This window comes from Sarcophilus harrisii, chromosome 1, assembly GCF_902635505.1.
Source record: "Sarcophilus harrisii chromosome 1, mSarHar1.11, whole genome shotgun sequence".
Lineage (NCBI taxonomy): Eukaryota > Metazoa > Chordata > Mammalia > Dasyuromorphia > Dasyuridae > Sarcophilus > Sarcophilus harrisii.
Genome location: NC_045426.1, coordinates 210,152,018 through 210,165,456, shown reverse-complemented (window position 1 = coordinate 210,165,456; position 13,439 = coordinate 210,152,018). Strand labels below are relative to the sequence as shown.

At 37.1% G+C, this 13,439-nt stretch overlaps 2 protein-coding genes across 22 annotated transcripts in view; one reads left to right on the top strand and one right to left on the bottom strand.

Moving 5' to 3' along the window:
- The window catches only part of GIN1 (gypsy retrotransposon integrase 1), a 38,595-nt gene extending 27,548 nt beyond the window's left edge, over window positions 1-11,047 (bottom strand). The window contains exon 1 of one of the 4 annotated variants that reach the window (XM_031968844.1): window positions 10,918-11,047. Coding sequence is in view for 1 of the 4 variants with exons in the window: in XM_031968834.1 (XP_031824694.1) it covers window positions 10,817-10,860 (44 nt within the window). In the remaining 3 variants the exon portion in view is untranslated. The other 3 variants (XM_031968834.1, XM_031968860.1, XM_031968853.1) reach the window with 3 other exon arrangements.
- A 184-nt stretch (window positions 11,048-11,231) lies between these two features.
- Window positions 11,232-13,439, top strand: part of PPIP5K2 (diphosphoinositol pentakisphosphate kinase 2) — a 99,935-nt gene continuing 97,727 nt past the window's right edge. For 13 of the 18 annotated variants that reach the window (XR_004234213.1, XR_004234218.1, XR_004234216.1 and 10 more), the window contains exon 1: window positions 11,232-11,441. The gene's annotated coding sequence lies outside the window, so the exon portion shown is untranslated. Of the gene's footprint in view, window positions 11,442-11,555; window positions 11,886-13,356; window positions 13,376-13,439 lie in introns of those variants that run through there. The other 5 variants (XM_031968806.1, XM_031968803.1, XM_031968805.1 and 2 more) reach the window with 4 other exon arrangements.

Below are 13,439 nucleotides of genomic sequence, written 5' to 3'. Positions count from 1 at the left end.
TCCCTCCCTCTCTCATTGGCAATCCCTAATAGGGATACTAACCTAATTTTACAGCTACCTTGAAATGATCCAAAGAGATTATATAGTCAGATAAGTGAAATAAATAGATGGTTTTATAAAATAATTTCAATCTTGGTGTTATTACTTTTTAGGAGACTTCGAATCATTTCCAGATGTATTACAAACTTCTTTTAACTTCTCAGAATTAAATTAATTTTAATTATTTTAAATTTAAAAGACAGTTGGGGAAGGTAACATAATGGATTGTGATTCTGAGAATCAAAATGATATCTAATTTTAGAATTTAGTCCCATTTTACAGATGAAGAAATTGAGTCCCAGGATGGTAAAGTGACATGCCCAAGTAACAAGCCCAAGTAACACAGCTGGGAATAAAACCCAGGTCTCTAATTTTTAACCTAATGCTTTTTTAAGAATGCAAAACCCTTCTAAAACAAAACTTTATCTGTTCTGCAAAACATACCTCTGTTCTGAACAATCCCCTTTCTATTGAAGCAACATGATTTTTCCAATTACCAAAGTATACAATTAACTTTAAATTATCCTTGACTATTCAGTTTCTTACCCTACATAACCAACCAATTTCAAATCTTATTATTTTTGCTTACAAAGTCTCTCGTATCCCTTTCTCTCTACATACATGAACATCACCCTAGGTCAGACAATTGTCACCTATTGTTTGTGATGAGGTCTAGCTTTGGGGTACCTAAATGAAATTAGGTTTTAATTGAGGCCTAGAGGCTGCTTAGGGGTACGGGGAGTCAAATAGAGCTCCCCTGTAACCCCTTTGGATTCGGCGCAAGGGTGGAGAGTTAAATGAGGTCTAGTAGCGGCACGAGAGTCCACTGTAAAGGAATTTACAGGCCCGAAAAACTAGATTGATAAAAGAGGTTTATTATGGGGTTTGGAAGCAAGATTAAAGTATAGTTAAGGAAATAGGTGAAGGTAGAGAGAGGAGGGCACCGGAAACAGGGTTCCAGTGGATAGAGGGTCCTTGGGGTGCCAGGCATGGTGCTAGCATGTTTTGACCCTCTGCAAAGAGAGGACTCCAGCTTGACTCTTTTATAAGGAGAGATTTAGCTAAAGGGGCCTGTGGGTGGAGTCCCAAGTTGGCTCCTCCCTGGATTTCAGTGGGGGCAGAGTTTGCTTGGTGGGGGTTGGGAAACCTGAGCAAATCACTAGAATTGGGGCTGGGACAGCCCAAGTTGGCTCAGATCTGGGTGGGGGCTGGGACAGGCCCGGATCTTCTATTGGAATTCAAAGGGGTGCTTTTGCCCAGGATTTTTGAATCAAAGGTCCTAGCTTCCTGAATTGATATTCTGGGGTTGGGAATCAGAAAGGAATAAATCAATCTAATTTCTTTAAGGGACCACAACCTGCATCATTTGGATCAATATAATACACTCTAACCTGGTCTTCCTGATTTGTCTCTCTTCATACCAAGCCATCCTCAGATGTAAAAGTGATTTTTGCTAAATTTAAGATGTAATTATGTCATTCCTTCTATTCAAAATATTCCATTGGTTGCCTATTACTTTCAGAATCAAAAAAGACTCCTTTCTTTGGCTTTTAAAATCCTATACAAATTGACTCCTACATACTTTTACTGTAAATTGTGGCCTGGCTAGAGTGACTTTCTTGATACTTTTCAGATATGATACTTCATCTCATTTTCATATTGGTACTGGTACTGTCTCCTATGCTTGGAATGTACTTCCCTGTGAAGGTTTTCTGGAGGCAGCCTTAGTTTCAGCTGAAATAAATAATTACTCCAAAATGCAGTCAGCTGGTAAAAATGCAAACGTTTATTTCTCCTTCCAAAATAGCCCTGTTAGTTGAGGCCTAACTCTCTGCCTGGCACCAAGAGATCTTGCAGCTTTGTTCTTGGCTTCTGCCTCTGATTTCTTCAGCCTCCAGCCAGCACCAAGGTAGAAGATAGGATGAATCTCTCTTGTCTCGAAGATAGGGCTTGTGGGCTTTCTTCCAGAGTGCTTTGTCTCCGAACCCAGTCGATGTTCCTCCCAAAACTCCCTTGAGTGGCTCACTGGAACTGTATTTATGCTACTTCTCTGAGAGTGGGATTGTGGGATACCTCCCAGCATGCTCTCTGAAATCTCCCAAACATGTGAACTCCATTGAGTACTTAGATACTTATGAGCTCTCTAAAGGTGTGAACACAAGCATTGTTTCCATCGGTTGTACTTAGTACCTAGTTTCAAGTTCTGGCCCAAAATATCTTCTTCTAAGATCAAATCAACTCCAATGGCTTAACAGTTTGTAAAGATTCCAACACTTCCCCTTCTTGTTTTCCTCAAAACTAAGTTCAAATGTCATCTTCTACATAAAATTCTTCCTGATTCTCTCAGCTACTAGTCCGTTCTCCCTAAAATCACCTTGTATTTATTTTGAGTATGTAGGACCCCTTTACCCAAGAAATTAAAATATTCCTGAGATGCACTAAGAAATCTTCCATGCATTCTAAGTCAGTAACTATAGGAGAGTTAAAATCTCCAGAATGGAAAAATTAACAAATTACTAGGACTACCAGCTGGAGTTTCTCATAGAACAACAATATTCTGTAACATTCATATATCATAACTTATTCAGCCATTCTCCAAATGATAGGCATCCCCATTTAGTTTCCAGTTTCTTGTCACTACAAAAAGGGCTGCCACAAACATTTTTGCTCACGTGAGTCCCTTTCCCTCCTTTATGATCTCTTTGGGATACAAGCCCAGTAGCAACACTGCTACATCAAAGGCTATGCATAGCCAAATTGTTCTCCAGAATGGTTGAATCAGTTCACAACTCCACCAACAATGTATTAGTGTCCCAGTTTTCCCATATCCCCTCCAACATTTATCATTATCTTTTCCTGTCACCTTAGCCAATCAGAAAGGTATGCAGCTTGGTACCTCAGAATTGTCTTAATTTGCAATTCTCTGATCAACAGTGATTTAGATTACCTTTTTCTATGACTAGAAATGGTTTCAATTTCTTTACCTGAAAACTGTTCATATCCTTTGACTATTTATGGATTAGAGAATGGCTTGAATTCTTATAATTTTGAGTCAATTCTCTACATATTTTAGAAATGAGGGCTTTATCAGAACCCTTGAATGTAAAAACTTTCCCCTAGTTCATTGTTTCCTTTTTAATCTTATCTGCATTGGTTTTGTTTATACAAAAACTTTTTAACTTAATATAATCAAAATTATCCATTTTGTATTCAATAATGTACTTCAGTTCTTTGGCCACAAATTCCTTCTTTCTCCATAGATCTGAGAGGTAAACTTTTCTTTGTTCTTCTAATTTGCTTATAACATCATTCATTATGTCTAAATCATGAACCCATTTTGACCTTATCTTGGTATATAGGTGCTAGGTATGAGTCAATAATTGATTAGGCTCCCTCAAAAAAGGCTTTGAAACAAGAGTAGAAGTTCATTTTTCAGGTATTGTATAGTAGAAATTCCTTTTGGGTATTCCTTTGACTAGATGGTCTCTGAGGGCTCTTCTAACTCTAAATTTTTGTTGTGATTTTGAATCAGTCTTTGTCCTCAAGGAGCTTATTTATATTCATGGGGGGGGAGCAAAATGGAAAAAAAACTTATATATATACAATATAGATGTATCTATATTACAATCTATGTATATAATATCTAATCATTGATTGGGGATATATAGTGTGTGGTTGAGCAAAACTATGCATTTTCTTTTTTTGGTTTCCATTCTTATGTGGACAGTGCTAGTTTTTAAAAAGTCAAAGCAGGTATTGTGGATTTCTTAAGAGTTTTTTCAGACATGAAGATATCAAGATCATCCACAATAACTTGGGGCATTATTAGTTGTCTTGACTTTAATCTTGCCACTCAACTTCAATGATTCTGGAAGAGAGAGTGAAGCTGATGATTTGTATAACTCCTTTCAACTGAATGTTTCCAATGTTTCTCATGACTCCTGTTTTTTCATTTCAATATGTCTATTCAAATCTCCAGAATTCTCAGAAACCCCCTATTTCACTAAGGATTCTTTTTTCCCCCGCAGTGTTTGGTTATAATTATTTTGGATAGATAGGTTTTTCTTCATTTTAAGCCTCTTTCACCTTTTGTAAGGGCCCTTCTTTTTGAAGTGGCATGTGCCAAGTCTTGAAAGACCTCAATGGTGGCTCTGTCGTACTTTAACTCTCAACAAGGTTTTTGCCTGTTAGACTATGCTGATTTTTACTATCCCTTTTCCTATTCAGGACTTCCAAAGGTCCTGGAAGTCTTGCGTGGTAGAGAAACTTACTGGGAACTGTTTTTGCCTTTATTCATTTGGTGCATTTTTAGAATCATATTAGGTTGTTGGTGAAGGATCAATATTCTCATGCGCCTCATTCTGTCTAAAAAGTTTTTTCTTAAATTGTTATGAATTTGACAAACATTCAAATAATCATTTCTAAATACAAATGACAGAAAAAGAGAATTTACAAAACAATGAATTTATACTACATACTGCTTGTTTTTAAAGTATATAACTTTAACATTGTAGTTTCCAAACTGTCCTGCTTATCTGTATCTTTCTGAACTTGTTCTAAAACTGTGGAATATTTCATGATTTTATATTACCCTTACTCAAGAGTCAGGCAAATCTTTTGCACAAGGCTTCAATTTTAACATGTGTTGCCAAGTATTTCTTAACTGCCTTTTAAAAAGATAAAAACAAAATATTATTAATATAATTTGTTTTTTATATTTACTTTTCTCACCGAATCCTTTCCTCTATCCCCTCCAAGAAAGCCATCTCCTAAGAATAAGGAGGAAGAAAAAAAAAAAGTTCTGCAAAACTAAGACATTAAAAAATGGGCTCACTTATATGCAGTACTGTACATTCACTTTCCACTCCTCACCCCAGCCACCTTTCTAAAGCGCACACTTTTGAAAGAAGTAGAGGAAAACTACCTTTTCCTATTTCTCCTCTAAGGCCAAACTTTCTGATTGTCTTGGTATTCTTTTCACTTAGATTGTTGTAGTCCTGGTTCAGCTAACTTCACTTTGTCTTAGTTCTCAAATCTTTTTTCCATATTCAACAGGCTTTTTTGTTTTTTTTAAAATAGCACAGTAATTTTCTCCCCCCCCCTCTCCTCTTTTGGAAACTATTGGGGTTCAGTGACTTGCCTAAGGTCACACAGCTAGGACAAGTTAAATGTCTGAGACCACATTTGAACTCTAGATCCTCATAACTCCAGGGCCAGTACTCTAATTGCATCATCTAGTTGCTAATATTACTTTCACATACCACAATCATTTTTACCACCAACAATGGATATCTATTTTGTTTCCAATTCTTTGCTACCATAAAAAGTTCAACAATAGTTTCACACATGTAAGACCTTTCTTTTTGTTACTGAGCTTCCTTGGTTCAATTTTTTTTTTTTTAAAGCAGAACTGTTAATGGTATGAACTGAAACAATCTCCCCACATACTAAATTATGTAATTAAAAGTGAAAGATGAAAATTATGAAACATTTTAGAAGGTAAACTATTTTCTTAACACCTACTCCTGATTATAATCCTTGGAGAATGTAAGAAAAGAATTGTTCGTTTTTTTTTTTTACTTTTTTATTCCCTAACATTTAACACAATGTCTGACACAAAGTAGATATTTAATAAATACATAATGAATTAGAAGGAAAAGTCACATTCTTTTCAACTAAACAAATTATCTGTAACATTGTTGGATATGGAATAAAGATTTGAGAATATATTTTGGTGTTTAGTAACTTTAGTACTAAAAAACTTAAAGTACTAAATATTATTTAGTACTTTAACAATGTAATTTCAAAGGTAAAAATTACTAAACATGTATTAAGTGCCTTAATACATGCACTGTACTAAATGCACAAATGTACATGACACAATTGTCTTATCATTTATTAGATGGTATTCTAAAAAATAACCACATAAAACTGAACATTTTGATGAGCATAGAAGTATCTTCATATCAATATACATTTTTTTAAAGCTTACAATATTTTTGCCACTAGCATTAATGAAATAATCAATTCAAACAACTTTTGTTGGAATTGCTATTTCAAAGTTCTTTAAAGTCAGAGGTTTCACACCACAAAAAATCTGAAAACTGCTATACAAGACAAATCCTCATTTAAAAGAGATGATGTAGTGACACTGGAAAAAAAAATTACCTGCTCATTTGAAGGCAAAGGCCTACGCTTTTGGCAGTACTTCTCTTTGGGATGCAATGCTTTGTAATATTAGCTATTTAATTTTTGAATTGAATAAACTTTTAAATCTAAATGATTATATTTAAATTCTGTAATAAACAGGCTAGTCACAAAAATTTTCCACCTAGTTTCTAATCTCTACCTGAAGAGATTAGGGTGGTCTTTTTAAAATTTGCTATTTGAAAAGTGAATTTCATAAATTAAATAACATGCAAGATAATTTACAAAACATATAAAAGATAATTACTGCTTTCAATAAGTTATATAACTATGTATTAAGTTTTTCTAACATAAAAGTTAACTGAACCTATTTTCCACTTTAGAAGAAAAGTCTTGCCAAAAACATATCATTAAAAAGCAAAATTGCATTATGTTAGTATCCTTCAAAAAGTCAGGTGTCACATAATCTCAAAAACCACAGAATTTAGAGAAAGTAGTACAATTTCTTTTCCATCCTCCCTTCTCCAATTGTACAAATTAGGAAATTAAGCCTAGATTTCTATTTCACTGAACAAATTAGATAAAATATAATATTTCCAAGCAAAAGGAGTAAATGTTCCTTTCTAAGGTAGAATTTTAAAAATTTGAATGAAACCACGTGTCATATAGATAACCTGTGATTTTCAATACATTATTTTCAAAGCATTTTTCTAAATAAGTACCTTAAGGTAATTAAAAGAAATGGAGTTGTTGTTGTACCATCATTTCAGTTATGTTGACTCTTCATCACCCATTTTGGGGAGTTTTCTTAGCAAAGATACTGGAGTGGTTTGCCCTTTCCTTCTCCAGCTCACTGAGGCAAACAGGATTTGGTGGCTTGTCCAGATTCACACTTCTAATAAGTGTTGACGCCAGATTTGAACTCAGGGAGGTGAATATTCCTGACTCCAGGCCTGGCACTCTATGCACTGTGCCACCTAGCTGCCTCAAATAACTGGAGTACTGAAATATAAAAATGGAAAATATATTTCATTTTGAGATCATAATTCATAGAGCTTCAAAGAAAACAATTAAGTCATACTATGAAAACCTAACACTGAAGATATTAAAAAGTTCCTCAGCTTTCCTTTTATCCCTTAAATTTTTCATTCATATCTGAAAATAGATGCATCTCCTCTGAGTTGTGTCTAATTCTTCACACACTTCCTTAAATTGATGCAAAAAAGCAACTTAAAATTAAATAAGCCATAATAAAAAAAAAAAGTATCCAGAATAATAGAATGCTAGAGCTGGAAAGGATATGAGAAATAATCTCATCCAAATCTCTTTCTTCCTTCCATTTTACTATCTTCTACAGATGAATAAACTGAGACTTGAAAGCTGAAGAAATTCTCAAACCTACATAATTAACAACTTAGACTGTGAGCTCCCTAAGGAAAAAGGATTTTTAAAAATCCCTCTTAGCATAGTGCCTGGCACAAAATACATGCTTAATAAATGCTTACTGACTTGAATTCAAGTAAAAGAATTGCAACTCAAACAGACCCTATAACCTATATTTACACATTCCAAACCACACTATATTTCCTTTTCTGGCTTATTTTACCGATGAGGAAACTGGGGCAAATAGGGTTAAATGACAAGCAGAGAGTCACACAGCCAGTTAAGAGTTTGAAGTTGAAGTTTGAACTCAGATCTTTCTAATTCCCAGCCTAGCCATCTAGCTACCTGAAATCCTGATTAGTGGATACAAATGCAACTCCTTCAACCTACTGCTCATTTAGTTCCATCACACTCAATCGAGAAATCAGATCTACTGAGGAATCTAATCATCTACCCAGAATGCATAACCTTCATCTTACAACTTTTCATTTCTTGGAATGGTAAAAAGAATCACAGCAATATCAAAAGTGCTACTGAAAAGGGGGTGACAACATATTGCCCCTAGAACTCTACTTAATCCATCCCACTATATAATATAATGTAATATAATATATAAAGATGGTTCAATGGATAGATCACTGGATCTGGAATCAGGAAGACCTGAGATCAAATCTAGTCTGAGACACTTAACTTACAGCTTGACCTGGAGGAATCACTTAATTTTTCTTTGTTATAATCCACTGGAGAAGGAAATGGCAAGCTATTGTAGAATCTCTGCCAATAAAACCCCATGGACAATATTGACATAATGGTCCACAGTATCAGGAAGAGTCAGACAACATTAAAATGCAACCTCCTTAAGGTTGCATTAAAATGCAACCACAGTATCTTAACCCTCCTTCCTCCTCTCCCCCATCTTTTTCTTAAAAGCTTTTGGGATAATTCTCATCACTTGGCTCAAGGAACTAAGAGCTCAGACTGTTGTTCCTCACTAATATCTATGTAGCAAGTACACTGTAGAACAGGAGGAAGAAGAGGAAGGTCTCAGATAATTAACGTGTAAATCACAGTAGGAGGTGATTAGGGGATTTTAATGCCAAAATTTGCTGATTGCCATTAATAATCAAAATGAAGATAAAAAATAGTTCTAAACACAAAGGGCAAAGGGGAACAACCATTTGCATAGCACCTACTATGTGACAGAAGTTGTGCTAAGTTGACCCCAATCAATGAAATCATTTATCTTTTGCTCAAAATATAAGCTCAATTATTAACAAAAATGCATAGATATACACATACTATCGATTAGCAAGTATGGCAATAGTGTTTTTGAGTTACTCAAGTCTTTTAGGTCTACATTAACAATTTAATATTTATCTGGCATATAATCTTTAGATAAAAATACAGAGCTTCAGTGATTTCATCAGCACTCTTTCCCCTGATTTGGAATGCAAAGAACAAATCATCCAAGAATTAGTAAAATTCTAAGGCATTAACTGTCCTCAGGTACAAAGAAGTGACTAATAATAAATGACAAAATTGTATTTGAATCCACCATCTCTTAGACTGCAAGGCCACCATTTTATCCACTAAGCCACAATTGATGATCTCTAAATAATCTTTACTAAAAAGAAACCCTGGCACTTTTGTTTCAAAAAAGTAGGAAAAGAGAAAGGTAGTACATATATCTTAGACAGTACACAACATACAACATCAACAAATATTTGAGTCCAAATTGCTCAATTCTACTGCTAAATTTAACTCTTAAGTTGAAGTGTATATACTATGCTTCTTTGAATATTAAATATCAACTGAAATGGTCCTGTTCACATGCCAGTGTTAAAAGACATATAACTTATAAAAAATTTCATAGGTGATATCAATTTTGCTTCAAGTACACCCTAAATTTTTTTTCAGTGCCTACCTCCAAAAAGCATAATTTTGTAAAAAAAAAAAAAAAAATTTTTTTTTTCTTCTAGTCACATCCATCCCATCAGGACAGAAGACAGTACTTAACATCTTTTTTGACAACACTAGTGTAATTTAGATCATCTGTGAACTCACACCAAATACACTTAGGTATTCTAAGATTCTAAAATAGGGGAAACTTTCTGCATTGAATACAAGTGGTACTTTCTGGTTCTGGTTCACTTCCACCACTAATATAGTGGATATGTACTACTTTATGTAAATAATCATTCTTTCATATATTTCCTTTTCCTCAGTCTCTGCATACATACGTAGATATACTACTAACAATTCCTCTGAGTAGTCTTACCAAATCTTCCCAACGAAGTAGGTACTCCTTAGTATAACCTAGTCCTTATCTAGCTTTGCACATGAAAATAAATTTCTTGGGGAAGAGAGGTATAGCATGACAATCTCAAGTGTTTGCCTTTGTGTTTCCACAGTACATCAGGCAGGGAGCAGTCCTTTGATAATATTCCAAGAATGGAAGAGGACCTTGCCTCCTCTTGCTGATTAATGAATATGTTTGTTATAGGGATTTCACATTATCAAAACTTGCCTAAGTTATTATTGATAAAATGCCGATTTCTATTCTGAAAATCATCTTGCTCTTTTGGTCCAGAAAGAGCCACTTAAAAAAAAAAAAACTATTCAATTAAAATTACCTGGATCATTATTTATTATTATAAAAAACTACAGAACAATTAACATTGCTTTTCTCCCTCCTCCAAATCTCAGTCATCTCTTATTGAGCTTGAACAACTTTGGTTCTTAGATGCTAACACTTAAGGGAATAAAGGAATGGGCAAAGGACTTCAAAAAGCCTGCACAAATCTATCAAGGTTATTAATCCTCACAGCAACGAACCTTCCCGGACTAGCCTGCTCGGCTTAGAGAAACTACATTACCCAGAATGCCTCTGGTCTCCGGTCCCGTCCACCTCTCTGCACTAGGCGAAGAAAATTTGACTAAACACTTAAGTCTAAGTCGCCAACAAGAATCAGGCCTTTAGGGCTGGAGACATTTCGATAACAAACTTTGTAGACTCAACCTCTCCTTCGCGGGCACTCATTGCACTCCTGATCCCTCCGATTGTAAGAGTCTCATTTGCAAATTCTGTTTCGGACACCTACGGCCACAGCTTGGCCTCGTTTCCCTCATTTCTCCCTTCCTATGAGCCTACTTCCCCATCTGCAAAACGAACAAACTGCCCGAGGTCTTTTCCTGATAGTCTTTTGAACAGAATGCACAGAAAAGACCCCTATCACATGCTCTTTACCAGCAGCAGCCGTGTGAAGATTGTCGCCACCTCCAAACTACCATCGCCGCAACCCGCCCACCAGTCAACCGAATCCGCAGGAGGTGCAAACTACAACCCACCTGACCCAGAGGAGAGAGAAGAATTACTAGCCGGAAGGGGCGCTTCAATCGGAAAAACAAACAAACATAAAAACCGCCCCAAACCTCAGTTAAGTCTCCCCTCAGTTCTGGGACTTATCTGGCGCTGCCGGAAGTGAGGCTTCCGGGTAAGAGGGTGGTGCTCTACGCGGTGAGGAGGAGGAGCAACGGTTAGTGTGGATCTCTGGGAGGAGAGGGTGAGGGACTAGCAGGTAGGATGGACTTCTGCCGGAAGTAGTCCCGCCCGGCGCAATTTCCTAGGAAGACTAGCCTCCAGGGCTGGGGAGGGGGGTGGGGGGCGGGAAAGAGCGGGACCAACGAAGGGGAAGTGGGCGGCGGTCGCTGCTCCCATGGTTGTCGAGGGCTACTAAAGCCGGGCGGTAGGCTGCACCTGAGGACACGTGAATCCGCCGCGGGGCCGGGAAGTGGGGGCAATAATCAGCCACCTGGATGGGACCGGCCGCCGCCAACTCTCGAGCGCGAGACGACTGCAGCCCCCTGGGCAGGTGAGGGGCTAGGGGATGGGAGCTGGCGACGGGGGCGGGGCTGCCGGCCATGCCTTCCTCCGGCGCTGGACTGGGGGTGAGGTTGCTGTGGGGGAGGGTGACCTCCGAGCCCTCCCCTCCGCTCCTTTCTCCTTCCTCTTCCTTCCAGAAGCCGCGTTTCATCCCCCTCGCTCTTGTTGTCTCTGCAGCTTCCCCTGGGGCGGGTGGAGAGACTGGACTTCCCACCACCCCTTCTCTTTCCTTACTTTTTTACCCCTTCCCCACTTTTGAGACCTTGTGGGTGTTTCTGCTTGAGTGGGGAGGAAAAGGGTCTGTTGGAAGGACGTTGATTCTGCACCTGCAGCTTGGGGCGAGTCAGATCAGGTGCTGCCCTTGCTGCGGATTCAGGTCTTCCTAGGACTTGGTGACTGGGGAAGAGGAAGGTCGCACCTTAATGTTCTGTAGGTAATGGCCGCCGTGTTCTGAAATGAATAATTGATCTAACCTTGAGTCTTTGTGGTGAGGGGATAGGAAGCCAGTTCCTGTCATCTTAGTAGGGGGTACTTCCGATCCCCTCCCCAGGCCTTCTACAGGTAGCTATTGAATGTAGGAAGGGGAGAATGTCCCTAGAGGTGGGAGCCTGCTTTATAGATGACCAAAGTGCCACAATGGGGAGGTTTGCTTCACTTAGCTGTTTTGGCCTGCGGTACTGTGAGCCTGCATTTTCGAAGAGGGAATCATTGATTCTGAAGAAATGGACGAGTCTTCCAAGGGAAGATAAGAATGTAGAGTTTGGAGAAAAAAAGAGCTCAAGACACAGTTTGGAGGGAACAACCAAGGTGAAAAATGAAAGAAATTAAGTGTTCATAAAGGAATAAGTGTGAATTAAACAAGATAAAACTTTTCGAGCTCATAAGAGTGAGTGCCAAGACACTCCAACTCAACAAGCATTTTTTGAACATCTATATTCTTATATTACAATTACTAACACCAACTGCTTTATAGTACTGATTTTTTTTTTTTTCTATTTTTTTAAACTTAAAATTCCTTAAGTGAAGTATTCTTGAAGGAACTTGGTTGTAGGTTAGGCTTGCTGTTTGCTAAACTTAGGCAACTTTTTTTTTTACGCAAAATATAGAAGCAGAACCTTACAAATAAATATGATTTTGCTAATTCTCACTAAGTCAAATTATAGAGAGGCTCTGAAATTAATATTGTAATATATTTTTTTAAAAACACATTTTTAGGACCCTTGTTTGTGACAGGTACTGCTAGAAATTAAAGATTAAGTTTTTTGTTTTTTTTTTAATGATACTATTCCTTCCCTAAAGAAGCTTATATTCTATGATGATCTGGAGTATGACGGAATGTTCATAGATAAAGATTATACAAAGTGTTATAGGAAAATGTCTCATAAGAGAATTGCTTTTACCTATGAATGTCAGAGAAAATAACATGAAGAGATTAGGATTCTGAAAGGCAGAAATGAGGAGAGACTGATGCATTTATACCTGGTATTAAGGGACAAAGTATCCCAATGTACAAAGGGCAGGAAGATTAATAGTCCAACTTAACCTGAGTTTAGAATATGAAAAAAGATAGATTGGGTGAAATTGTGTAATGGAGATATATTGAAGGTTTGGGGACAAGATTATTTGTAGTTAAGTAGGGGAAGGGAAGGAGTAGTAGCTAGGTGACACCAGTGGAAGGAGAGGGGTTTAATTCAAATATGGTTTTGAGCAGTTTCTAGCTATGTGACCATGGGCAAGTCACTCAAACCTTATTTGTCTCAGTTCCTCATCTATAAAGATGAGCTGGAGAAGAAAATGGCAAACCACTCTCATATCTTTGCTAAGAAAACCTCAAATGGGATCATGAAAAGTTGACAAGACTGAAAAATGACTAAGCAACAAAAAAGGGGAGGAAGAGATTAAATTAATTTGGAAGTAAAACAGGTAAGAAGCTGTTGTAATAAACTTAAATTTATGTGGCACTTTAAAATTTGCAAAATTTTTTCTT